The 25,880-nt window shown below is 50.7% G+C and overlaps 8 protein-coding genes across 8 annotated transcripts; 3 read left to right on the top strand and 5 right to left on the bottom strand.

The window, feature by feature from the left end:
* Positions 1 to 708: 708 nt before the first annotated feature.
* On the bottom strand, positions 709 to 4,211 carry N7473_012472 (uncharacterized protein; the record flags this gene model as incomplete). The annotated part of the gene is made up of 10 exons (XM_057158411.1): positions 709 to 931; positions 998 to 1,477; positions 1,537 to 2,158; positions 2,218 to 2,282; positions 2,334 to 2,384; positions 2,457 to 2,528; positions 2,587 to 2,710; positions 2,763 to 3,270; positions 3,335 to 4,047; positions 4,103 to 4,211. 10 exons carry the CDS (start codon positions 4,209 to 4,211, stop codon positions 709 to 711), a joined length of 2,967 nt encoding a protein of 988 aa, XP_057002365.1.
* A 41-nt stretch (positions 4,212 to 4,252) lies between these two features.
* On the bottom strand, positions 4,253 to 5,805 carry N7473_012471 (uncharacterized protein; the record flags this gene model as incomplete). The annotated part of the gene is made up of 5 exons (XM_057158410.1): positions 4,253 to 4,335; positions 4,386 to 4,665; positions 4,722 to 4,948; positions 5,002 to 5,533; positions 5,599 to 5,805. 5 exons carry the CDS (start codon positions 5,803 to 5,805, stop codon positions 4,253 to 4,255), a joined length of 1,329 nt encoding a protein of 442 aa, XP_057002364.1.
* Positions 5,806 to 7,299: 1,494 nt separating this feature from the next.
* N7473_012470 (uncharacterized protein) lies at positions 7,300 to 7,800 on the top strand (the record flags this gene model as incomplete). Its single annotated transcript, XM_057158409.1, has 1 exon — positions 7,300 to 7,800. The coding sequence occupies one exon, from the start codon at positions 7,300 to 7,302 to the stop codon at positions 7,798 to 7,800; it is 501 nt and encodes a 166-aa protein (XP_057002363.1).
* A 322-nt stretch (positions 7,801 to 8,122) lies between these two features.
* Positions 8,123 to 11,333, bottom strand: N7473_012469 (Mechanosensitive ion channel family; the record flags this gene model as incomplete). Its single annotated transcript, XM_057158408.1, has 2 exons — positions 10,415 to 11,333; positions 8,123 to 10,324 (listed from the first exon to the last, which is right to left on the bottom strand). The coding sequence occupies exons 1-2, from the start codon at positions 11,039 to 11,041 to the stop codon at positions 8,123 to 8,125; spliced, it is 2,829 nt and encodes a 942-aa protein (XP_057002362.1). The 5' UTR covers positions 11,042 to 11,333.
* A 1,035-nt stretch (positions 11,334 to 12,368) lies between these two features.
* Positions 12,369 to 12,930, top strand: N7473_012468 (uncharacterized protein; the record flags this gene model as incomplete). The annotated part of the gene is made up of 2 exons (XM_057158407.1): positions 12,369 to 12,407; positions 12,703 to 12,930. 2 exons carry the CDS (start codon positions 12,369 to 12,371, stop codon positions 12,928 to 12,930), a joined length of 267 nt encoding a protein of 88 aa, XP_057002361.1.
* Positions 12,931 to 13,316: 386 nt separating this feature from the next.
* Positions 13,317 to 14,876, bottom strand: N7473_012467 (uncharacterized protein; the record flags this gene model as incomplete). The annotated part of the gene is made up of 5 exons (XM_057158406.1): positions 13,317 to 14,214; positions 14,269 to 14,598; positions 14,649 to 14,719; positions 14,777 to 14,798; positions 14,857 to 14,876. The coding sequence occupies 5 exons, from the start codon at positions 14,874 to 14,876 to the stop codon at positions 13,317 to 13,319; spliced, it is 1,341 nt and encodes a 446-aa protein (XP_057002360.1).
* A 1,112-nt stretch (positions 14,877 to 15,988) lies between these two features.
* N7473_012466 (uncharacterized protein) lies at positions 15,989 to 17,163 on the top strand (the record flags this gene model as incomplete). Its single annotated transcript, XM_057158405.1, has 2 exons — positions 15,989 to 16,082; positions 16,139 to 17,163. The coding sequence occupies 2 exons, from the start codon at positions 15,989 to 15,991 to the stop codon at positions 17,161 to 17,163; spliced, it is 1,119 nt and encodes a 372-aa protein (XP_057002359.1).
* A 642-nt stretch (positions 17,164 to 17,805) lies between these two features.
* Positions 17,806 to 24,049, bottom strand: N7473_012465 (protein kinase RIM15; the record flags this gene model as incomplete). Its single annotated transcript, XM_057158404.1, has 2 exons — positions 17,806 to 23,403; positions 23,477 to 24,049. 2 exons carry the CDS (start codon positions 24,047 to 24,049, stop codon positions 17,806 to 17,808), a joined length of 6,171 nt encoding a protein of 2,056 aa, XP_057002358.1.
* Between the last annotated feature and the right edge of the window lie 1,831 nt (positions 24,050 to 25,880).

Genomic DNA, 25,880 nt, shown 5'->3' with positions numbered 1-25,880 from the left:
CGGCTGAGCAGTTTCACATGAGCTTAAGGCTTTCGAGACATACAACGAAGCTCTCTGACGCTTTAGCGTAGTCGACAGTTAGGATTTCTCTGCATAATATTTAATATATGACATATAGTAGCGTGGGATTTTCCTACCTGAAACTAAATAGGATACCAGTTACTAAACTGTTGCCATTGGAAATCTCTTGGGTCGGGCCAAATAGCTCTTTATATCTCACATCAAGTGGTTCGGACTTGGTTGGTTTGCCTCCAGCGTTTCTCGGCTGAGGTACGACGATCTTTACTGTCCTTGACCAATTGACCATCCAGCCTTAGGATAGCCATTATCTCTCTCCAGTCAGGCAATTTTATTTCTCGCATATGTTCAGTGTGCCAAATTTTCGCTCTCGTAAGGATATATAGCGCTTCACGGCTTTTGCTTTCGATCAGACAAAATGCCCACAAAGTAGGCCAACTTCGTGAATGGTGATGAACTCTGTTCTGGTTCGAAGGACCTGTGATATTGAGGAAATTTCAAAATCAGGGATTGAACGATATTGCAAAATGAAGAAATCTAATTGAGAGAACTACTCCATTGCTCGAGATCATCTCAAATTGCCCTGAGAAAGAGACGCGCTGAAAAGAAAGATCATTTGTTTCACCATGAGACTATTCACTCGTGCGCAGAATCTCTGTCTGCATCGAGCGTCTTTATTACGAATTAGTCTCACTGGGGGGCCTTTTTCGCATTGTAAAAGGACGCAAATTCGGATGGGCCCGCCAGGAGTTCGCCTGGACTAGCATATTCCACAAGTCGGCCATGCTTCATGAGTGCAACTCGGTCATAGCGCTCGACGTAGCGAAGCCGGTGAATGACAGAAATAACCGTCTGAGAAGTAAATTCTCGGTCAATGATGTCTTGCATAGTGGCTTCGGTCTCCCAGTCCACACTGTATTTTGAACAGTTTCGCATTAGCATACTCAAAGATCAGCAAGGACGAAGAAGGGAGATTTACCTGCTCATAGCTTCATCCAAAATTAGGATTGGACTCTTCACCACCAATGCTCGTGCGAGCGCAAGCAATTGTCGCTCTCCCATAGACCAATTTGAAATCGAGAGGGGCTGGTCTAGCTCCCCACCATCAGGGCAGTCCTCACGAACCTTCTTCCATAGTCCGACAGCTTCGAGTGCCCGGATGAGAGATGAGTCGGGAACAGGATTATCCTCGAGCTGGCGGTCCAAATTGAAGCGTAGCGTTCCGGGCATGAAGAAAGGTTCCTGTGGCACAACGTTGATTCGAGAGCGTACCGTACTGCATGACAGTGTAGAGAGATCGATGCCATCCAAGTTGATGCTACCATCCCGCAACTCGATCATCTGTAATAATCCTAAGATAAGAGAGGTCTTGCCACTTCCTGATGGGCCGCAGACAGCGATCTTCTGACCAGGTTCGATAGCTAGGGACAGCTCGTTCAGAACAGGCGGGGCGTTAGGTCTGTATGCATTCAGATTAGCGAAGGGAAGGAATATTGAAGGAATTCTGGGATTAAGTACCCATAGGAAGCTGTCACACGGTCGAAGGTCAAATGTCCACGTTCGGGCCAATGGGGTGAAACCGTTGCGTGTTCATTCTGGTGCTGCTCTTCTGATGGGGTGGTCTCGACAAATTCTTGGATACGAGCGACCGCACCAATGGATGTTTCAAGGACAGTCCAAGACTTGATAAACTGCATGAGATCCTGACTGAAAACGAGAATCAAGTTGAGAGCAACACCGATCGAGCCCGCACTGAATTGGCCTCTGAGCGAGACCACCAGCGATACGAGAACAACGGCAAGTGCCATCACGATACAATCAAGAACCAATTGAAGCCATTGACGAATGCAGAATAGCATGTAGAATGGCTTCTGAGACTGGTTCAATAAATCCTGGAGTCGAGTCTGGAAAGGTGTCTGCCATCGCATCGCCCGAATGACAGTGATGCCTTGCATAGTTTCCACAAAGTGAGTGAAAAGTGGAGATTTCGCCTCAATGTCGAGAAGTCGCACTTGTCGGGAGGTTCGCAGGTAGTAGCTTTGCACGAGGAAGAGGATGACGCCGAGAGCAGGGACCGTTATCGTGAGGTATTTACCCAAGATACAGAGTAAAACCAGCTGAACAACGCAGTTTGCAAATGCTGAACATGACAATTAAAAGAGAACAAAAGCCTGCTTTTGAATGAGAAAGGGCACTTACACATGTTGGTGTTGATTGCCTGGATGGGAAGGTCCATGTCGATAAGCTCCAAATCCTGGCTGAATCTATGACAAACTCAGTGGCATTCCTCTGAAATGTGAAGGGATGGTTTTCACCTGTTAGTTGTCAAGCCTGCGTCAGTCTTTTGGAAGAAGCTGAAAGGTGCACTAGATGAGTTCACAATGTTAGCTTTGCTTTTCGCGCCATGATTTTATTGCCAGGGCTGGCTAGACTCGTACCTCAGGGTGGCCTTGAGCAAGTGCGCATGCATGCTACGGCCCGTGTTGCTGATGACAGGAACCAAAAGGGCCCTTCATATTTGATAATCGATCAGTCGGTGCAAAAAAGCAGATAGTAGAAACAACTGACCAGCATGAAAATACGAGGCCGCAGATAGATATCCCGATAAGCAAGGCGTAGATCCCCACATACTTCGCCGGTGACTGGTCGGGATTCTTCTGGTTCGCATTCGACCATTGTTCCAACCAGATAGCTGTCGAGAAGTTAGAGACCCGTCTTGTAGGGAAAGGTAGTCGTTCACGAACTTGAGAACCTATCTGTAAATCCGCAGATAAAGATCGCCGCGACCAATGAAATCATGAGGGTCCATCCTGCAGATTTGAAGTAGTACGAATACACGGACCATTTTCCATCGCGGCGTGCATTATCCAGCTCGAGGGATTCTCCGTCGACGTTGCTCAGTACACTCTCGAGAGTACTTGAATGTGCCTGCTTTGTCGGCGTTATCACTTCTTGATTTGAAGAATCGTCGCTGTCACTGCTGTGATGATCCTGTGGCAATTCGGACTCGATTTCTTCAAATGAACCAATTTTCCGTACTGTACCATTCTCGAGAACCACGATTCTATCGGCATGGGGCAATAGGCGATGGTTGTGTGTTGCAATAATGACTGTTCTGCCAGATTCTCGGAAGTGACCAGTGGAAGCGAGTAGACGGGTTGTGATAGCAACAACAGACTTGTTGTCAAGGCCACTGAATACATCATCGAGGACCAATGTCGGGGCTCGGGAGTAGACCGCTCGTGCCAATGACTGAGAGATGTTAGACTGTCTTCGACAAGGGCCTGTGGGTATCAATCGCGGCCTCAATACTGACAATTCTCTGTTTCTGTCCACCGCTCAATGTTATACCTGAACTTCCAGCCTTAGACAAATCCCCACCAGCGATGTTCTCGAAGTCGGGTTCCAAGGCACAGGCCCAAACCACAAAGCTATACCACTTCGGATCGTATGCAGCCGGGCCAATGATATTTTGCCGAATAGTGTCGTTCATTATCCATGGCGTCTGTGGACAATACGCGACGCTAGTTGAGAACGGTGACATCGACCCGTTTCTGAGTGTCGTTTCGCCAAGGGAACTTTCTAGCAGTGTACTCTTGCCGCTTCCGACCGACCCAATCACAGCGGTAATATGCCCCTTCTGAACTGCAAAGCTGATGCCATGAAGGACATGAGAGCCGGTGGCAGTCCACGAGAAGCTAGCATTTTGGAATTCAACAACAGACGTTGAAGATGAACCGGGAGACGGGCGGGAAGACAGCTCCATATCGTCGCCAGGGGTTGTGCTATCGGTCGATGTCTCCATCGGCGCCTTGGTGCAATACTGCTCGATGCGACTAAAACAAGACACGGACTCCCATAGTGAAGGAAGTGTCTGAATGAAAATGAGCAGCGGATCCGTCATGAGTGAGATCAGTGATAGGGATGTGAACATCCGGTTAGCCAAAAGAGTCTGGCCTCCCCGAACCGTCTGAATAATCGCATATATAGCAAACGTTGCGAAAGGCGCAAACGTAACGGGCATGTTGGCTGATTAGACGTGAGTGTTAGCCTCTCGATAGCTAGGATGAATTGGAAGCCATACACAAGACGACCTGCCAGATGAGCAAGACACGGAATTTCTGGGACACATGCAGTTCCACCTGGCGGAGACTGGAAACACAAGCATAGAGCTTCTCCCCGAGGCCCAACATTTTGACAGATTTCATATCGTTCAACATGCTAGAGGTCGTGCTCAAGCGCGCCTGAACCCGTTCGATCCACCGTTTTTGGGCTGTGCCGGACTTTTTGAAACCGGTATGGTCGCGAGTACGACAACTATTATTTCATCAGCGTTTGCTATAAAAACATTTAACAAGGGTCCATACTGATTGAAATGACTGCAGGGATCAAAGAGGTAATGCCCAACTGGCGAGCCAGAAGGAAGACACCTATAGCCACATCCACGGGACCTGCCCATGCTTCATGGATACTCCAGAAGTGCCTTACGATGCGCTCCACATCGGTACCCATGAGCGTGATAGATGATTCTTGTTTGAATTCAGCAGCGTTCATCTTGTTTGTTTGTCGGTAGATCAAGGAGATGAGGCCTGCTCGGATGGTCGTATTGAACCGGAATGTCTGGCGCCAGTATGCAGCGGTGGATACCTAGAATAGAGGTTCAGTCCTGCTGAGAAATTTATGCTTCGAGTATGTCGACTTACTGCCATTCCTAGATAAGTCAATACAAAGGCGCCCACCAAGGAAGGTCCATAGTATGGGTTCTCAGCTGTCGATGCATCACTGAGAAAGTTTATAGTCGCAGAAATGAGAAATGGTTGGCAAAACTTGAATGCCGTTAAACACAATCGAGGCACCACTGCGCTGACAAACGGCCAAAGGTATGCACGAAACGTGACTCGAACCAATTTATACTTTCGGATATGCTGACCTGGAGATGTACTTAGTTAATGACCGTTCAGTCCACACAATAAAGCGACTTACTCTTCGACCAAGCTCTGTGAAGTCGGTTCTCTGCTGACTCCCCTTGTAGATCATGGTCCACTTCGGGCATGTCATGAAGAGCGAGAATAGAGGTGTAACCACTTTGGAATAGTGGCAAAACCCAGATGAAAAAGCTACGAACCCAAAAGCTGGATGTGTGTTCTTTGCTTGACTGTCGATATGCCAAGCGGAGAAGTTGGGTTTTGTGAATTGACTCGAGGCATAACACGCATGCGGTAGCAATAGTGACGAACGTCCACAAGATGGCTTGGACTTTGACAGCTGGCGAAAGTAGCCATAAGGTACGAGCTCGAGGAATGGCAAGTATCGTCGCGACAAAGAAGTAAAGTACCATAAGGTCTGATGGACGAACGGAGCGTTGATCCTCTAGCCATGAGAGCAGAGCCGCTGCAGCCACAGCTAACAGCTGGAGAATGCTCGCTGCCAATGAGGCTTGGGTATGTAAAAGCGGAATTTGTCGCTGGAAAGCTAGATTTACCAATTGGAAAATCAACAACACCACGAGGGCACCCTAGATCATTCAAATTAACTCTACAGGGATCAAAGCCAACGTTTCACAATCAGGGAGTCTCCTACCAATTTCCACGTTGCAAGCCGATGCGATGTGACTTTGATCGGCGCGCGGATCAGTGATGGAAGCCGGCACGCTGCCAACAGCAGAAACATGCCAGCTGGTAGAACTGCGAAGATCGCATCCTCGAAAAGCAGAGTAAAGTCAAATGGTCGACACCCTTCGAGGACTCGTGGTCCGAACACGTTGTCGCTACTCGAAGGACAGGACATAGCGGCGAGTTGGTGAAGTGGACCTTCAGAAAATGAAGAATCTGGGTCTCAAAGCAGCCTCAAAAAGACATTTTCATCGCAAGGCTGGCACCAAAGCGGGCATCTCAGCTCCGTCGGTTCCCCGGGCTGGGCATCCCTCGTGGGATTAGCTTAATGGAGCGGGGTGGCTTATCTGACTATGGGGCAGCGCGCCGATTGGTGCTATACAGAAGTAACCCTGTGGCGGGGACCGTTGCTACAAGCGTGGTCAAAACGGGCCAATGGAGATGCGTTGCTGGGATAGCGTCATTCCATATTTTCGACTTATCGACGGATGTTTATTTAGTTGCCTGATCATGAGGCTCATAAATATGATTCATAGCTCTCTCGCGCATGATGATGCATCTCGGTTGTGAAAAACAAGGATAGAGATCGTTGACGCCTAAATTAGAGAGTCTGTGCAGGGCTCTTGTAGTAGGCTTCAAGTACCGATCAGCCGGATGATTGCGTGTCAAGGACAAGTAAGCGAGGAGAACCGAGCGGGAGAGAAGGCGTGAATGAGAACATGGCTATCTCTGAAAGGGACCAAAGAAGAACATCTTATTCACATACGATCGCACGAGAAGAAAAGGCCTGGGAGAGAGGAATCATTTCTAGTCTTGAGAGATTAAAGCTCCAGCCCCATTCCTTAGTTCATTATGTGCTCGAGTATGTTTCTAATCCTCGTTGCGGAAATTGAATTAGCGACCATTCCTACAATAGAACAATATGTACCCTGAATCAATGACCCTCTCGACTCGTCCCTCTTTGACTAATCTCCTACAGTTAACGGGCTACTGATAATCTGCTAGGCTGGTCGAGTCAACCAGAATCAGCACAGGCTACAGCGTGAGATAGCTGCAGCTCAATCACGACGAAGCTGACAGTAAGGATAAAAAGTAACTCGACTAACTAGGTACTGATATGCATGGTCCAATCGATGTGATCTTTAATCCAGCGGACCTTCAAAATAAGAAAAACCAGTCAAAAACTTCCCTGTCATCTGCCCAATACCCAAACCACCCTAGCAAACGGGAAAGAAAGCGCCCACATCGCCAAGCTTGCTCTCCAAACCCCACTAGAAAATGCTTGTGAATGCTTAGCAATAACCGGATTCGCATCGGAAGACCGGTCACCCAGGGGCCGATCACGACGTAGCCTGGACTTGAATATTCAGTATTCCCCGACATCATTGGTTCCACCCACTCAATTGAAACAACCAGGGAACAAATGCGGGGAGATAGACGGCGATCCACCGCTGCCCCGTGGCACGACTGGTCTGTAGATCTTCAGGGTCGTATAGATGGCCGCGGACATTGCCTAAACTTACTGCTGTTCAGATCAAGGGATTTAGGGGTTGGAGTCTGCAGTTCGTGTATATTAATTAGCCTCGCTGCCCTGTTTCTTGTTTCTTCTTGGATCATCACCATTTGAATCTGAACTCAACTACTTTCGCAACCACTACGAACCACAAACATGCACGCTCCATGGACAATCGCCATTCTCATGCTGGGCAGCCAGTTAGTCTCCGCCAGCATCAACGCCGATTCCTCCTGCGGTAGTTGTCAAGTCGGCTATTCCTGCCAAGCAGGTACATGCGTCCTAGACACGGCCCGATTGACAGGCAACCCGCTGCCAAATATCACCTCTGATAACCCGGGCGGCCCGATCAAGACGACCGGTATTTCTGCTACCACAGAGGTGACCAGCACAGGTGAAGCGAAGACGACTGGCACCGCGACGGGCGATATGACATCGAGCAACGGCGAAACCAAGTCTACATCAAAGACTGAGGCACACTCATCCTCGTCGCCGTCGATGACATCGCAGGCATCTTCATCTTCGCTTGCTTCATCTTCTTCTGCTGGGGCGGCGGCATCGACGAGTTCAGGGGCGGCTAGTTCGCTTTCGCTGGAAGGAAATTCATGGGTCGCGTGGGGATTGGCTTGGGCTATTGGGCTGCCGCTTGTGGCTTGAAGGTGGACTCTAAGCCCAATTCTTTGGAATGAATTGTACAAAGCTGTGTATTCAAGGAACACAGTGTGATATATGGAGGAGTGGACAATTGGAACACTCGAGTTAAGAGAAATAAACTGCAATAATAGTTTGGAAAGAAAATGAAAGTAAACTGCCAATATGGGGAATATGTGACAAAATGCAAAGAGCCAACCCAGGCCCGAAGGCTCGAAATTAAAGACGCCCATGAGCCCATCATGTGGGAGTCTTATGATGTATCTAAGGAAAGTTTGTAGCTAAAGATATGTTCAAGAAAATTCGACCGTGATGCAACAACTAGATCCTATTTTTTAATACCGGTGGTCATGTTGCTGCTGCTGCTCTTGTGTAGCTTGCACCACAGCGGCGGGGGAGGAGAATCGACACGGCCTTGCTCCATCAGATCGTCCCGGTCGCGGCTCATGCTGCTGCGATGGCGGAAGAAGCGATTCCGAGTTGACGAAGTGCCACTCGTGAAGCTAGGAGCATCAGTCGAAGGGCGAGCTTGTGAGGGTGCACTCAGGTTTGAAGGGCGGCGATGGCGCGAAGACATTCGTGACGAAGCGTGGCTGCGACGCTCTTCTTGTTCCTCCTCCACGGCCTCTTGAATACGGCGCTCCTGGGCCTCCCGATTGGACGTCCGGACTATATCATCAACCCGGACGCTGCGATCCTCGAAGACATCGCCCATGATGTCGTTAGATGACATGTTGGACATGCCAAGAGAGAAGTCGACATGCTTGCGTGAGGTTGACTGGCCACGAGCCCTGGCAGCGGCGGTGTTCATACCCTTGCGCAGAATAGAATGCTGACGCACTGCGCTGCTGGTACCAGTGTTTTCGGCCATTGAACCAGACCCGCGTCCGATGGGAACTTCCTCGATCTCTTGAACGTCGTCGTCCTTCTTGGGGGTGGGGGCCATCATGGGCTGAGCATAGTTGACATGGAACGGGATGTCGATATTGGCACCCTGGAGGTTCATGCGTGGGCCCTCGATGCCAATCTCTTGAAGAGCAATCATGAGCATGCAGATAAACTTGTTACGGCGCTGTAGACGCAGTCCTTCATTCTGCCAGTTGGACTTGTAGAAAAAGACGACGTTGAGGGTCAGGGAGAAGTTTTCGGTAACGGCACGCAACTCGGTCAAGATATTGCTCTGGAAATCGCGCTTTTCGCTGCGTACGAACTCCAATAGACGCTGGCGAAGACCATCAATCTGATCAATGGTGGTTCCGTACTTGATAATAATGGGGATGGCCTCGGCAAGGGCCCCGGAGCGCCGCTGGTTGAGAATGAAGAGGCCATTCAAGTAGCTATTCGGGGCCTGAACAACATGACCTTGCATCTTCTTGAATTCCGTATATAATAAGGTTATTTCTTTAACGAAATAATCGTCCCCAAGACCAGCATCACCGGCGTTTCCGTAGATAGTGACACGGTCGCCGACGTCGAAGGGGTGCTTGACAAAGACGAAGATGACGGACTGGAGGAATTCCTGAGCAGTAGCGGAGAACAACCAAGAGAGAGCAAGGATACTCGATCCAGCAGAAGTAAGAACACCAGCAGCAGAGGTCGAAATCAAGGACAAGAAGACGATGATGACGATGACAAGGACGAAGAACATGAAGATATCGTCGAGCTTGGAGACGACGGAGTCGAGATCCTTCAAAGAGGCAGTGATCGACTTTCTCTCACGGCCAATGTCCACACAGACGGACTCAAGCTCTTCCATTGAGATATCACCGTTCATGTCACGGTCAAACATGGAGAAGGCGGCCTCGGCCTCCTCGCTGTTGTCGAAGGCCTCCTTGAGATCACCCGAGAAGACGGTATCGAATCCATCACGAACAAAAGTGCGATACAAACGACGAGCCAGCACCTGGCAGCCTGAAGTAGTTCGCAAAAGTGTGCGAATGACCTGGTAGGGGTCAGAGCTGGCGTGAACCTTGCGGCCAGTGAAATCGGCCGCAACGACTCCAGCCATATCGGACACCTTGTTACCAGCCTTGTTCAGAACACCCTTGGCAGCCCTGTGTGCAATTCCGGCATACTTCAAGGGGGTTTTAACGCCAGTTGGAGTCTCGTCATTTTGCTTCTCTTCGAAAGCTTCATCGGACTCCTCGATGCGATCACGTGACCATGCGTATAGCTTCACCAAGCTGCCGATTTGGAACTTGTTGATCTCGATGCGATCAGCATAGGTACGCAGATGGAAGCTGATGGCGATGAGCTGGATGATAATCTTCTCAATCAGGTTGAGGATGGTCCAGACAAAGACCACGATAATGATCTTATTCACGGTATTCTCCCAGCTCCGGGTACCCTTATCGCCATCGACGTGGTGGTTCTTCATGGTTGGAAGGAAGGAGATCTCCACACCCAACCACCAGAAGAAGAGAGCAGCATGGATTTCGAGCTGGTAGGCCATGTCGCGCCATTTCTTCGCATTGTTGGTGAAGATGCTGGCCAGAACGCTGACTACTGGAGGAATACATTTCCCAACAATCTTAAAGCAAGGATAAGGTTAGCTATTCTGCTTGATACAGAGGGGGAAAGAGACAGGTTTTTTCCATAGAATCCTGGTTCTACTACTTACTCGGCCAGCCCATAGAGTTAGCCACACGATTTCAAGCCAAATCGAAAACCACATGAGTTCCACGCCACCAACACTCGTCTCCGTGAACTTCAGAGCTCCTACCAGCAAAGGAATCAAGAGCAGCAACACAACAGGCAAAATGTACGTTAGGTAACGAATGATAAAGCTGGACTGATGGACTTTCTTCACGAAGGCCGAGAGCTTGGTATTGGGGCTCTCGGGGGGTTTGTAGACGGCCGCCTTTTCGTGAAGCGGGTTCGTCGCCTCATCAAACTCGTCAACAGCCTCGCTGCGGCGCGAGCGCGACCGACTCATCGAGTTCCGGTCACCTTCGGCATGCTCACCCTGGGTCGAACGCGAAGCCACGCGCTCGGCCTGCAGTAGCATAAGGTCATCTTCCAGGCGAGTAGATTGTTCGCGACGCGCCGAAGGCGTGCTCATGAGAGGCGGATGATCCTCGTTGTAGGTAGTATCGACTTTTAACCGGTCGCGACGGTCTTCGGCGTTGCTATCGTGGACAAATGTGCCATCATCGGAGGTGGGCGTCACCTCGTCGGAATCGGATCGTTTGCCATCTCGCTTTTCCTGCAGATGGAAGGTCTTGCGCTCGTCTGAGGGAGAGGACATGATGCCGATGGCACCAGGCCGATCGAAAGAATGTGGGGTTCAGTCGGAGCCTCGGCCAACTCTACCAGCAGAGTGATGAAGCTGGAGGAATTAAGGATGTGCCGGGCGATAAGGGATCAGATATAGAGGATTAGAAGGCGACAAAAGCAAGTACAAGAGGGGAAGAGAGCGAAAGGTTAGATATGATTAAGTCGCGGGGAAGAGTAACGAATGTAGAGCGAGAAGCTCGGTAGAGACTGTCAATGAGCGGAGTAGCGGAGAAAGGAAAAGATCAAGAGGAAAGACGGCAGAGAATGAAAAGCGAAGATCGTCCAGCAACGCAGGGAATCAGGAAGTCAAGTAACAGTCCTGGTCTCCTGCTGGGATCGGGATTGAGCAACGAGTAAAACGAAGTGGGCCACAGTGGGTCCTTGAGGGCGACTTGGCTGGACTTCGGAACACTTACGGAGTACATCTTAAAGAATATCCAGGGTCGAGATGCGACCGATCTTGAATTATGAATAGCTAATTTATTTTTGGTACATTGATCATGATTTTCAATGAAGATGTTGACGGTTGTAGAGTTGTGGCTGTAATTACTTATTATCATCGACAAACATGGATATGCCGTGTTGAGTTTATAGAATCCCTTACTTCTGCCACGTTGTACATGCAGCGTCATAGCTCAAATTCTTTTATTTCAGCCTGTATAAACTCAATCAATTCATTATACTTCAGTTCATAATTCATGCTTCAGTGTTCGTGCTCAGGCAATAATGCATGCCCCTGTCACCAAGCACATGAAAAAACCAAGAAACAATGTCGAAAAAGATACATAATTATCCACTCTATCCAATGATTCCGTTCTTCTTTTGTGCTTCCTTGACCCTGTCAGCACTAAAGAAATTCATCTTTCATCTTCCTGCTCCACAGGCCCACCAATGGCCGACGCCATCCTACACCACCAACCCACCACCGTTAAGCCCTCGGCTCCATTCCGCTCCACCGGGTGGCGCAAATGGCGTAAAGTCTAGCCAGATCCAAGACTTATCCTGGCCTATGATAGCCCCGAGAGCCCGGGAGACTGAGCTCCCAAAAGTCCCAGCCCGTTCAGATTCGCAGACGTTCAGATTTTTTCTCCGCTACGCCTACGCCGCTGTCGCCACCGTGCGTCAACCCCTGCATTGGTCCTTGGATACCCCCGAGGCCCTGAACAGTGCAACGCGACTGTATGGAGGGGTCAAAGTGGTTCAACACGCGTCAAAGGACTGCGTGGAATGATAATGATCTTGACTGGCGGCATCGTCGGGGGCTAAGTTTGGAAGTTTGGGTCGTGATATCACCCATGATGAGCCTCGACTCTCGGTCAGAGTGGGTCAACGGGACAGTTGGATGCTCATGAAGATCCATGACATTGCCTGTAATTGCGTTCACAAAACTCAAATCTGAGCATGATTCAAGATGCAAATACAATCATTGTGCTAACTGGCAAAAAGCGATACTAATGCTACATATCCCATGTGAGTTCGCTTAAACATGAGTTATTCTCACGTTAAACAACACCCCGGCATTGCCAACAATAGACAACCCGATCCCCCTACAGACCAGACCCAATTTCCAACCAATCCCGCCGATCGCACGGGTATCATGAATCAGTGCGCGAAAATGCAGACCTCTGATAGAGCCATCGTGTCCAGACCGGTCCCGGTCAATGCATGCAAGCTGCGCCATACGTGTGCTCTGGACTCTGGACTCGTCCCGTCTCCATTTTGGCCGGTCTGTTTAGCCCTTTAATAAAGCAGGATCGTCGGTCGGATCGTCGTGAGACATTCGTTGACAGCGCCAAGTGCCAAGAACGCTCTATCCGAGCCGAGGGCTCGTTCACTACAGACTTGGTCTGGACGGGATGATCTCTAAGTCTCTTTCTATGATTAAACATCCTCGTAATTTGCAATTAAATATGGGGTGCATATATTTAGAGTCGGGAGGTACGAGTGTAGAGTACATTTACATAGATCATTTTATACCTTGGCAGACCTTTCTTTGATGGTGGACAGTGGGTTCAGCATAGACCGTCTAGGCCATGGAGCCTCTGCCAAACCATAACCTTATTAGACCCCTAAAAATAACAACAAATTCGCTCAATATCAAGCGATACAGTTGGGAGCTCAAATGCAACATTATTATTTAGTTTTCTTGAAAGGTTAGATCGTTTGATACCACAAACTCAACCTTCTCGACTGGAGGTGTCTGGCCAACATTTGCTGAGTACAGTCAAATCATCCTTATTCTGTGCTCAAGCCTCCCCCAATTGAGTTCGCATATGAACCTCAAGACTATACTTGGCAAACTCACTCCTCTCCCTCAACCTCCTACCATACCGGAAGAACAGAAACGGCACCACACAAAAAGCAGTTGCAATACCTGCAATCACAAACCCAGGCACCATGCTCTGTTTGCCATCGAAGAGGACATATCCAATCAATGGCATAGCCCCCGAAACCAGTGCGCGCACAAAAGCCAGACCTGCAAAGGCAGATGCTGAATAGACCGTGTAGGTATCGGTTAGATATCCGCTCAACGTGTATGCGATCTCGTTTACCCCCAGACCGACCAAGACTAAACCGCCTGTTGGAATTGCCCAATGGCCATCCCAGAGAACCGGTGGTGTCGTACCGTAGAACCACCATAATCCTACAGCAAGTGCTGGTGTGCCAAAGGCAAACCCCATAATCGTGTCCTCTGGTTGAATTTGCATATGTTGTCGCTTCTTGTCTCGTATCTTGCGTACGTCCCATATATGTGGGAACACGCCGATAATGATACCGATCACCAGGGCCAGGAGTGGAAACGTGGCACTGGTTCGAGAGAGGCCAAGGGTAATGTAGGCTCTGGTTATGGACTCTGAGAAGAGATATATAATTCCCCACGATATTCCACTTAGGATTGAGACGATGATGAGAATTGGTTCCGTAACCATCATTCTACTCGGTCGAATGACAACAGTGTAGATGAAAGATTCGAGATCGGGGAATGGATCCGCAGAGTGAAACTTGAGTTGCACACCCGGGTATTCAGATTCTAGCCTATTGATCTTCTTACGAAGTAATTGGCTTGGTCGACTCTCACGCATGCCGAGGATAAGAATTGTGGTGATTGCAGTAACAATAGCCGCGGTATGGAATATCCATCGCCTTTTGAGTTTTAGTGTGAGGTACAAACATAGTCCGCTTTGTTGTGATGCTTACCAGCTCACTACCCCAGATATGCAAGATGCATATACAGGCCCGAAGGCAAGGCCTGCCGTCGCAGCCGCGTTCCAGAGAAGAACGATCCAAACACGACGTTCAGAATCGAATATATCCTCCACCGTTCCTGATATGACGACCGAGGGAACGGCAGATGCGAGCCCTGATAGAAATCGGCCTATGAAGACTGCACTGATATGAGGGACTAGTCCAACAAGAAGGCAGGATAGGCTGAAGACGGAACAAGAAATGATATACGGCATGCGTCTTCCAAAGAGCTCGGAGCACGGTGGTATCACCAGGCCTCCAATTGCCTGGCCAGTTTGGTACCTGGAAATGGATGAGCATAGATTCAATCAAATGATAACCAAAATACTTACATGAGACTGAAAGCAACGAGGTTAAGTATTTTTGATCCATATTTACCGTATGTGAGCTCCGCCGCTGAGGGCTGTTATAGAAGTTAGCTGTGATCCTTGATTAACTCTGGTCAATTGGGCATCCTCACCCCTGTCGTGCTTATAGCCGTTCTTCAATTCAGAATACTCAGCCATGTGATTCCTTGGATGGAAAAGAGATGAGACTCACGTGTAGAATTCTAGGAACATCACTACACTTGTGTCATAAATCTTCCTCCACAGAGACCAATTGCGAGGGTGATCTTTGCAATCTTTTCCCCATTGTACATGACCAGTCACGGAAAGCTCAAGTCCATATAGTGAAAGTTGTTCTGAGGTGAGAGTCTTCTCCTCAGAGACCTGAATTTTGATTTTGTCCTCCCCCGTCCGCGAGCTCTCAACAGAGATTGAAGGATTTTTCGACCCCATCTTCAAAGGCAATACGGTAATGCGCTGGTGCAAATGGAACAAAAAAGAAAACAAAAACAAAAGGACTAATTAAATGTAAGATAAAGCAGCGGAGTAACGAAATACTATTATGACTCGTAGCAGTGACTGATAAATCAGGAAAATGGTATGCATCCCTCTCCCCCGCACTGGTCTCAGTCTACCCATTGAAGAAGGGGCCTAGATTGAAAATTTGAGATGGGTAGTATTTACTCACCCGCAGACTTTAGGCCCCCAATGGTGATCCCAAAACGCACCAATCAGCTCTCCCCTTGAGCATTCTTCTTCAGCTTTCTTCAGCTCTGTCAGCACTATTGAGACTACCAAGATTATACCTTATCCTATAACAGCGTTTGTTGGACCTGGGATCCGGACTGATGCGGAGTATGTTACAAACGCCATTAGCATTTTGGTGATAGTGGCTGCAGGGACGGTGTGCCTGCGTCTGATTGTAGATCTTGAGGAACGTTCCAGTTCCAGCTGACGATGTTATGTGCGGACATTATATAGAATGGATGTATGTCATCTTGTTGTAGATTTGTAATCTGGCTCTCTAGTGTAGGAAAGTAAGCTTATGTTCCCTGTTTTGCGAATGATTCATGGCCAAGGTGCGCGCTCTCTGACTCCCCCTTACATCTGCTTGTAGTGGGTACATGTGCTCGCACTGGGACTCCTGTTTAGGAATCTGACTGAGGCTGAGAAGCAAGACGCACAAACCTTGTAATCTGATTGGGGCGCCTCAAGTTTGCTAGCAGTTGATTTTATTTAATCACCATACAGAATATCTCTGTTAGGTCATGAACATCCGTATCTATAATTGACTAGGAACTCCTACTATACATCTTTTTTATCCACACAAGCACACGAGACTCAAAATGACCTCCGAGACGAGCCTAGACAACCTAACCTCCACCCCTAAACAAAACATACAATGGGGCAAAACGCACAACTCCTCAATCGACTTCCGCAGTACGTCCCTACCACTCCGTAAATCTCCCTGTGGACAGTAACTCTAACAAAACCAGGCGACGTAATAACAACCCCCTCAACCGCCATGCTAACCGCAATAACAACCTCCACCCTCCACGACGACGTCTTCCGCGAAGACCCCACAACACTCTCCTTCGAATCGCACATAGCAACTCTATGCGGCCACGAAGACGGCGCATTCGTGATAAGCGGGACAATGGCGAACCAACTAGCCCTCCGAACATTACTAGCTCAACCACCGTATGCTATCCTCGCAGATACCCGCGCGCATATTATTCATTTCGAGGGGGGAAGTGTTAGTATGAGTGGTGCTGCTGTGCAACATGTTCGTCCTTCAAATGGGAGGTTTATGCGGCTTGAAGATATTATGAAAAAAGCTGTTATATCGGAGGATGTACACAAATGTCCGACGCAGGTGATTAGTATTGAGAATACCGCTGGTGGGAGTATCGTGCCGCTGGATGAGATGAAGCGGATTAGCGAGTGGGCTCGGCAACACGGAATAAAAGTACATCTCGACGGCGCGAGGCTCTGGGAAGCTGTTGCAGCTGGCGCGGGGAGTTTGAAAGATTATTGTACGTTGTGTGATTTGGTTTGTTTGGACTTTAGTAAGAACCTCGGCGCGCCGATGGGTGCGATGGTTCTTGGGAGTGAGAAGGTGATTGCGCAGTTGAGGAGGGTGCGGAAGAGTATTGGGGGTGCGATGAGGCAGTGTGGGCCTTTGGTTGCTGCTGCGAGGGTTGCTGTGGATGAGCAGTTTGGGTCGGGGGTTTGGGGGAGTCGGGATACGTTGCGCCGGGTTCATGACGTTGCTAGGCGGGTTGGGGAGATGTGGATTGAACGTGGAGGGAGGTTACTGCGTGGTGTGGAGACGAATCAGATATGGGTTGATTTGGAAGGTGCTGGTATTGATGCGAGGGTGTGGAATGAAGCTGGGAGAAGGCATGGTATCAAGCTTGATGGGAAGCGGATTGTGCTTCATCATCAAATTAGTGAGGAAGCGGTCTCGAAATTGAGAGATGTGTTCTGTGAAGTACTACAAGTCAAGGCTCGTCTGTGAATATGATCTGGAGGATAGTGTAAAAGTAGTAGAAGGAAATTCAATTTTGCCTGAACAACCTGCAGAACCGTGCCATGCAATCTTCTACTACCAGACCTAGTATATAATCATCAAAACATTGCAATGCGCCGGCCATGCCATGCCCAGTCAGCAAAACCGCAGCTCCTACTTTTCAACTCGCAAAAGGTAGAAAAAGGACAATCATATGCATAAACAGACAAGAATGCAGTGTTGTCAAAATTGATCTGCAATTTCAAGCAAGCACAGCTAGGGCAGGGCAGAGTAAACAGGCCAGACCCGAGGATAGGGTCTTACCGCTGGATCTTGTACACGAGAGCCCTTGATTCTACCCGCGGCCCGTCGCATGTGCGAGATCAACATGATAGAAAGGAAATCAAAGTAAATGAAAGGAAAGACAATAGACATTGATCCGGAACACCTTGCTCCAACAAGCAGATGAGATAACAACATTGACATAAGAGACATGATAAGTGCGATTTGCTTTGATACGCCAGGTCCACTGGACATAACGGGGGAATAAATGAAAAAAAGAGTTTACATGGAAAGTAAAAGGTGGGAGACTGAGAGATGCAAGCTGAGTGGGTAGAAAGTAAGGTCGTAAATCCGGTAGAGCAATGCCAGCTACCGTTTGAAGGTGGGCAAGCTTGATCGGTAGCGGTCCGGTGCGCGAGGAGTCTGCTCAGCGTCCAGATTTGGGGATGGGTGTAAAGGACGGGGCGTGGCCTCGGCGTCCGGCGTAGGACTGGTATCGGTGTCTCCGCCCGAGCCACCCTCTGCATTCGACGCGTTGTCAGAGATCTTCACCTCCGGGGTGATGGGAGTAACACCAAGACCGGCATTCGCACCCCTGGAAAGATCGCCGGGTGGCGTGGTTTGGCCTTGCTTCAACCCTTCCAAGCTGGATTTGGAATCACTCGGATGAGAAGTTGGCCCGGAGTAGATCGAGGTATCGTGATGCGCAAGAGAAGGTCGCCGGCGAGAAGGTGATAACTGATGCTCGGGAGGCGAGTCTCGAGGGCTCAGGGGTTCATCATATTCAGATTCCTCAGGAATGCTCATGCCTTCAAAACGTTCTTCAAGACTCGTGCTAGCGGGGGACCCCAAAAGCCCTTCATCGGTGTCGGATTCGCCAGCCTTGCGCATTGCCTCTCGCTCCTTCTTGAGAAGCTCTTCACTGCCACTGACGACACTGCCACGACTATTGGTGCGCATCATTTCGATACCAAGCTTGGAACCAGGACGACGGCTGCGAGCCGGTGGGCTGCGACGGGATTGCGAATGGCCTAGCTCTTCATCCTCGTCGTCGCCAGACTCAGCACATTCGTAGCGCTTTTTCTCCAAGGACTCCCGTTTGGCGCGGATTGCTTCACTGGAGCGTTGTTTCCGCGGCGTCAACGCACCACTGGCATCCATGGCGGCAGGTGCAGAGGCCGCATGGAGCAGATGCGGGACCGGGACAGCTTTGGGATCAGGACTACCAGGATGTGCATCCTCGGAGATACCAAGTCCCCCATGACCTTGGTCCCAGTCATCGTGATTCCGGCTGATGATCACAGGTACCTCATCTGGTTTGATAGACTCCATGTCACCGAACACGCTGCTACTCACCGAGTCATCGCGGCTGGAGCCTCTGTACGAGCTGGGCGGGTGTGGCACGAACCCGGACGAAGCCGAGCTGGGGCTATCATCATTCGACAGTGGGTTTTGCCGACCAGTTGGCATTGACACGGCAAGCGGTTGAGAGGACGGGTTGTAATCCTTTGGTGGTGGCTTCCACATGCACCACTTGCAGAGAGCTTCGGTCAGCTTGGACAGCGTGGGAGGCTTCACAATGAGCGCATCGAAGTAATGAGTCTCGGGAAGGTCCTTCAAGTAGCCAGTCACCGCAACGATGGGAGTGTGTCTGTTGGCACTGCGAGTCTCACGCACCATCCGTGCGAAATCAGCACCATTGACTTGAGGAAGCTTGAACTCCGTCATGATAATGTCAAATTGCACTTCACTCAAAGCATATCGCATGGCTTCGGCGCCATTCGTGACTGTGATGGTTCTGCAACGGAGTCTTTCGAACAGACGTTCCATTACAAGACGTGACACGGGGTGGTCTTCACAAATGAGAATATCCAGGGGGCGGAAGAACGGGCCATCCTGAATATTAAATTGCGAAAGACGCCGAGAGCTTTGGCGGCGGCGCTGGACTTTGAGCAAGGCTTTGGTGCGTGGGTCCTCATTGTCAGACGACGAGGGTGAAATGTCGAAAAGCTGACTGCGACGCTTGTGGTGGGACGGAACAAAAGGCTCCTTGATCAGTCCAGGGAATTCACCTCCATCTTGCGATCCGATGGTCTGTGAGCGTGCTCGACTGGCGGGAGCACTCCCATGCCGTTGGCTCGATGGATGCTTATCCGGAGAGTGTGCAGGGATTCGATTGGCCTTGACGGGAGACGATGCGACCGAGCCAAGACGAAGATTCGGCACCCGGTTTTGGTCCGCGGATGAGGGCTGGAAATTGCCGCTAGACTGGTGTGAAGCAGTGGAAGAAGACCCAGAAGTCTTGCGTCTCTCGTGGTTGGTGCCAGTGCTAAACTGAACCAGCAATGGAGACGAGGGCTGGGAAGGTCGGCTTGGCGATGAATTGGCCTGGCTGAGACCGGAAGGTGACGAGGGCCGGTTGTTCCCCTTCGTCTGGGACAGAGTCCGTTGCAGCGACATTGGCAGTGGGCTACTTTCCAAAGAAGGCTGCGAGGCCGTCATCGGTGTCTGAGCAGCCGAAGACGAAGTAGATTGACGATGCTGTGCTTGCATGGCCTCTTGACGCATCTTCTGAATGACATCCTTGTTCGCTTTCTCGAGCATGGGAAGATTTTTGAAGTTGAAACTGCCAAAGTCGTCGGCCAATGCTGGCTCACTCAGTCTCCGGCTCCGCGAATCCCGGGCATCGCGAACATGAGGTGGGATGTGCAGCGGCATCAACGGGCGCTTCATCGAGTTGACCTGAGAGCGCACCTTGAACAGGGCATCGTGGGGCCGATCGGGATAGGATCCAGAAGTCGATTGACCCTGGGGCGACGGCTCGTCTTCCATCTCTTCTGCAAAAGCTTGCAAGGTCGCACCACGAGTATCAAAGTACTCTGTGTCCTCGGGGTTCTCAAGGTTGGGCACAAACTGTGCTTTGTCCTCTAACAAAGTATCCCAATTGATATCAGCGAACCAGGGATGATGACGGATCTCGGCACCACCATTCGGGAACTTCTCGTCCACATTAGCACCAATGCGCTCACGCGGATCCAATGCCAGGAGCTTGTTCATCAGGTCCAACGCTTCGGGAGTGGTATACTCCTCGGGGTCATCAGGCCAGTTGATGTTCCTTTGTAGGATGTTCTCGAACACTTCGTCGGGAGTCGGGGCATTGAAGGGAGGGTAGCCGAAAATAAATTCGAACATGATGCAACCCAAGGACCACCAATCACTAATCTCATCTTGTCCAATGCCATTGATTGTCTCGGGGGCCAAATAGTCGGGGGTTCCGACAAAGCGACGGTCATGGTCCTCGGGATCGAACAGTGCCATTACAGGCGGAAGCATACTCTGCGGCGGCGGCGTGCTGTGCATCAAGGGATTGCTGAACGTTGGCTGCAGGGGATAAAGGTGAGGAGACTCGCCTGCGTCACTCTGCTCTTCCTCCTCCGCCAGACTCGTGGAGAGCACATTGGGTGATGCGGTGGCGAGTTCACTTCCAGGATCATTGAGCGAGAATGTTCTGAACATGCCGTTCAAGCTGTCACTACCAGCGCTGTCACTGCGATAGCCCGACGCGCGGCGAGAGCTCTGTCGACTGAGACCGCTCTGATTGAGACTGAAGTAGGATGGCTGAACATTTGCCGCAGTGTCTGGAGTAATCAATGGTGTAGAACCAGGTGAGGAAGCGGCTTGGAAGTCGAACGATGCCGACCGAGAAGACGCTATGGAAATGGCCCGAGGGAACGGACCCTGCTTGAGGAGATCGGGAGCGGGCTCATTCGGACTCTTCAGCACACGCTTCTGACGACCAACTAGACCCATACGGGAAAGACCAAAGTCAGTTAGTTTTAAGTGTCCCGTCTGGTCAATCAGAAGGTTATCCGGTTTGAGATCGCGATGAACAATCCCACGGTTGTGCAGGTGCTCGACTCCAAGCACCACCTCTGCGATGTACTTTTTGGCCCAATCTTCGGGAAGACCGCCCAGAATTTTGACCAGGGAAGCACAATCACCTCCATTCAAATACTCCATAACCAGATAGAGATATTCCTTGCTCGAGAAGGTCCAGTAGAGCTTGGCGACAAAGTCGCTCTCGCCCTGCCACATCATGATCGCTCGTTCCGCCTTCACATTGGTAACCTGATTCTTGGCAATCATATCTGCTTTCTTCAGCACCTTGATGGCGAAGTATTCGCCCGTGGACTTCTTCTTGGACAGATAGACACTACCGAAAGCACCTTTGCTGATGGGCTTGATAATCTCGAAGTCCTTGATGGACGGCGGCGCAGGCCGAGGCTGCTGGCTAACGGACGGCAGACGTGGTGATGGCGGCAGTTTTAGAACTTCTGAAGATGTTGCTGAGGACTGACGGCGATGATGGCGATGGTGATGCGCCAGCTCGCTAGCATATGTAGAGGGAGACACAATGGGTGAAGGAAGGCTGTCTGCGCCATGAGACAGTCGAGGCTTTGGCATTCGCAGTGGGGAATGAGGGCCCGAAACCCGAGCAGGAGAGGGCTGTCGACGGGGCGAACTCGACAGGCCCGGAAGCACCAGGCTTCTACGCTTACGGTCAAAGCTCCTCTCCGAGGAAGGCGAATCTGTTCGCATGGCGCTAGCGAAAGCGGACGTTGAGGGCATGCTGCTATCGCTACTATCACCCGCGTCGATATCGGCCAGCGAAAGACCCCGTCGTGTGGGCTGTGAAGTGCCCAACAGGCCAGCTGCACTCTTGTGAGACCGGGGAGTCGGGCATTCCAAGGGGCTATTAGACCCAGTAGATACCGCGACAGACGATGATCGGTTCTCGCCTTGCGCAAGAAGTGCGCGATCGGGAGAATTGCGCATAGACATCGTAAGAGCCGATGTCGCAGGTTTGCGCGGAGTGGGAGCTGCGGGGAACGGGTGAGAGTGAGATGCCAGCGGTTCTTGACTCGGGACGAACATCAACTCGTCTCTCTCCCCGGCGGTGCTGACATCTGCATCACTGGCAAAAGCGGCGTCCTGTGACATCTCCTCGTCAGAAGAGCAAGTGGAATCACTTAGTTGACCGGCAGCTATCCTCTCTGCCTTACTCAAGGCAGCTGTAATACACTCTTCCACCAGAACGGTATATTCGATGCGAATGCGCTCTGCGTATTCAACAATCTTGCGATGACGAACAACAGCGTCCACTTTGGCCTTTGCAATCTCTTCTGTGTCGCCAGCCAGGGCAGCTAGACCCTGTTCCTGTTCCAGAGTGTTAGAACTAGGAGACGACCACTGAAGCACCTGAGAGATTCGCGATTCAGATTGCGGTGACAAGGTTCTGAATTCCTCCCCATTCTCCGGGCGCTGTGACTCCTTGATCACAGGCATACTGATCTCCAGCGCGGTATCACAGAGATCGAGAACCAGCTCGACAATGCGAGCCAGCGGTCGTCGAACAGTGAACGCCCGGGGGCGTCCTGGAGTGATAATGCCAGAGGCTGAATGGTCGCGAGAGCGGGGTGGTGTCCCAGGTGCCGAGCTCAAGCCAGAGGGTGGTGCTGATGATGGTGTCGAGCTGACAGGCGATGGGCCGATGGGCAGGCCTTTATACTCTGGTTGGATGAGGGGTTGGATGTTGCCATCGGTGCCGATCAACGGCCTTCCTTGTCGAGCCTCCAACGCATCCAGCACTCTCACGATCGCGTGACGGTGTTCGTTGAGGTTCTCCTGCGCAATTTGAACATCCATTTCCGCCCGATGTTCCTGCAGGCAAAGATCAGAGTGTTTTTCAAACCACCACGGGGTGATTTGGCGTTCGCAAATACGACATAGAACCGGCGTCGGGGCAGGGTGTTTTGAGGGATCCGGTTCGTTGGCTGCGGCCTCTGCGAGTTCGGTCAGGTAGTTTGCCAGGACTTCTGCGCCAACACCAAGTGACTCTACAAGCTGAGGTGGCAGATCGATGGTCACTTCGCGGGGTTCGGTGAGCGGTCGGAGCATCCACATGGACTGTTGGGCGAAGTATAGTTGTTAGCTATGCATATAATTCAACATTGGGAGCATCTTGCGAGAAAGCTCTTACATGTCCGGCCTCATCATCTGTCCGGTCGTACACCATGATACCTTGACCCTCCATGGTCAGTACATCATGGTTATCCTCGCCTTCGACCTGCGAAGGCTCCGTCTCCGTAGTCTTCTCCTCGGGGCTCTTTCCTTCCCGCTTCGTATCATTCTCCGACTCGATCGGACGCGGTTCTGGCGCGTATCTGAGAACCGAATCCGGCCCCATCTGCACGGAGAAGCGAATGAATCGACTACGCGAATCATCCTCCTTCATCACCTCGATCGCGTCGCGAAAGACATTTTTATTGCCAACCAGAATCTCCGAGATCATACGGCCCTCGACCGATTCGGGAGGGGAGCCAACGACTTGTCGCCATGACGGGCTCACCCACTTGATACGGCCCTCCAGGTCAAGATCCACGATGATGTTCAAGGTCTGTTCGGCAGCTTCTTTCAAGTCTTCCCGCTCCTCGCGCATGTCTTCACTTAACGTCCGTGTCATGACCGGGTTGATGTTCCGAGCCTCCTGCCGCAAGGCCGTAACGGCCGGCGGCGCGAGGAATTGGGGGGTTGGAGAGCCATTGTCCGCCATGCTGACTTGCAAGGGTCAACAGGGTGTACAGGGCCGCCAGGAAGCGAAAGGGTTTCGAATAATGGCGTGCGACGGGATATCACGAAAGAATGGTTCGAAATAGTCGAGTAGGGCTAGTTTTGTCGTGGTTGTCGAAATGAGCCAAGCAGAACCGTCTGCTGGTGGGCAGAGCGGGTGGCTCTTGGGAGAGACGAGGCTATGAATTCATCCGTGGCTTCAACAGGCCATGGCGCACGAGCAGAAAGAATCGCCAATCGATTGATTCCACTGCAGAACGCTCACAGCTCGCCAATCCAGCGTGGTTAGCAGGATGCAGGGCGATATTGAAACGCGAGTTGTTGTGAGGACGGAGGTTAACGGAAGCCGATCTCTCTATGCGGGGAATGGGCGCGACAGGCGACGCGCAGAATCATCGACGTCAACCCCAGTGGAGGTTGACCCAAAGGCCTCAAGATGGGAGGGTATCAGGCAAAATCAAGGGGGGGATAATGAAGGAAGAGTGTAGGCCTGGAGATCAACAGATCATAAAAAAAAGTAGAGGAGATGGACTCCACGAGGACAAGTCTTTGGGGGAGAGAGGAGGGGGCAGGAGAAGCGGTGGTGGACGTGAAGGAGGGCGGGCGGTGATTGGGCGGCGGAGGCACAACTTGAGGCACTTGACGGGGGGTCGCCCAACAGCCAACAGGCGTGTCTCGTTTCTGGGTCCTGCACCACCCTAGGAATTAATAATCCACCTTTTTTCCATTCCGCTGCATCCAGTTGGGCTACTCTTGTATACTATCTGAGAAACTAGAGACTAGAGCTACCTCATACGATGTCGTGGTCATTTATTATCGGTCGCAATCGTGTTGGCTCTCCTACCTATTGGGCTTTTATCGATTGTGGGCCCGATTTAGTATGTGTGTTAAGACTATGAAATGCAAACGCTGTTGACTCCACTAATGGCCCCAAAAACAGCAGTAGATATTGACATTCGTGAACATTCCTCCAAGGTATTACAGTATTACGAGAAAAGCTAAGGGAAGGAGAGAGAGGGGGGAAACCCTATCATGAACTCTGCGCGGACAACCGCCCTTGCTCATGACGTTGATTGATCCAATCTGATCCTCTGTACATGACCTCCGCCTGCAGATGGCGGATGTGCTTTGTCAGGAACTAGTCCTCGATGGCTTCGAGTCTGGATCCGACGATTGGGAGTCTGCTGGGGTAAGCCCGGTACTTTTGTTCGATTTCAGATGGTGCAGAGTTGAGATTCATCAAGTGATAAGTCGCATAGGACACGAGGGATTCAGTATTCGGTGCTTTCTGATGTAGGACTGTGTACTTTGGACTCGGAACCAATCCGACCTATGCAATCCCTGTATTGTACCCCCTGTGCCAGCCAGCGAGGATGAGGTATGTAGACTGATGAAAGAGGACATGCAAATAATAAAAAAGGAATCAACTATGATCTAATATTGGCTTGTCAAGTCAAAAAAAGGAACCTGACTTGACCTACTTACTACTGGTATAAACACACGGAAGTAAGTAATCCCGTACCTCTCTCCCACTTCCCGAGCTACCCGCCACCTGCTTGGTGATGGCTTTGGATTTGGGACACCCAAACCCCAAGTCCAAGTCCAAAATAGATAGTCCTCACCCTTCATGCCGTGCAGCCCATTGGGATGTCACTCCGGCATTGAACTCGCACTAGCATGAAAAAGAAAAGTACCAGCAGGCCCAGCACCACCAAGGGAAAAGGTATCCCTCCTCCAAGATCCCATTAGAACCATCACCGCTCCGAAACCCACTGGACGCCACCGCCGACTCCTGGCGTTTTCCTGACCTCCCC

The sequence above is a fragment of the Penicillium subrubescens genome, assembly GCF_028828155.1.
Source record: "Penicillium subrubescens strain IBT 31985 chromosome Unknown utg000011l_segment0_segment0, whole genome shotgun sequence".
Classification (NCBI taxonomy): domain Eukaryota; kingdom Fungi; phylum Ascomycota; class Eurotiomycetes; order Eurotiales; family Aspergillaceae; genus Penicillium; species Penicillium subrubescens.
This window is presented reverse-complemented; position numbering and strand designations above follow the sequence as displayed.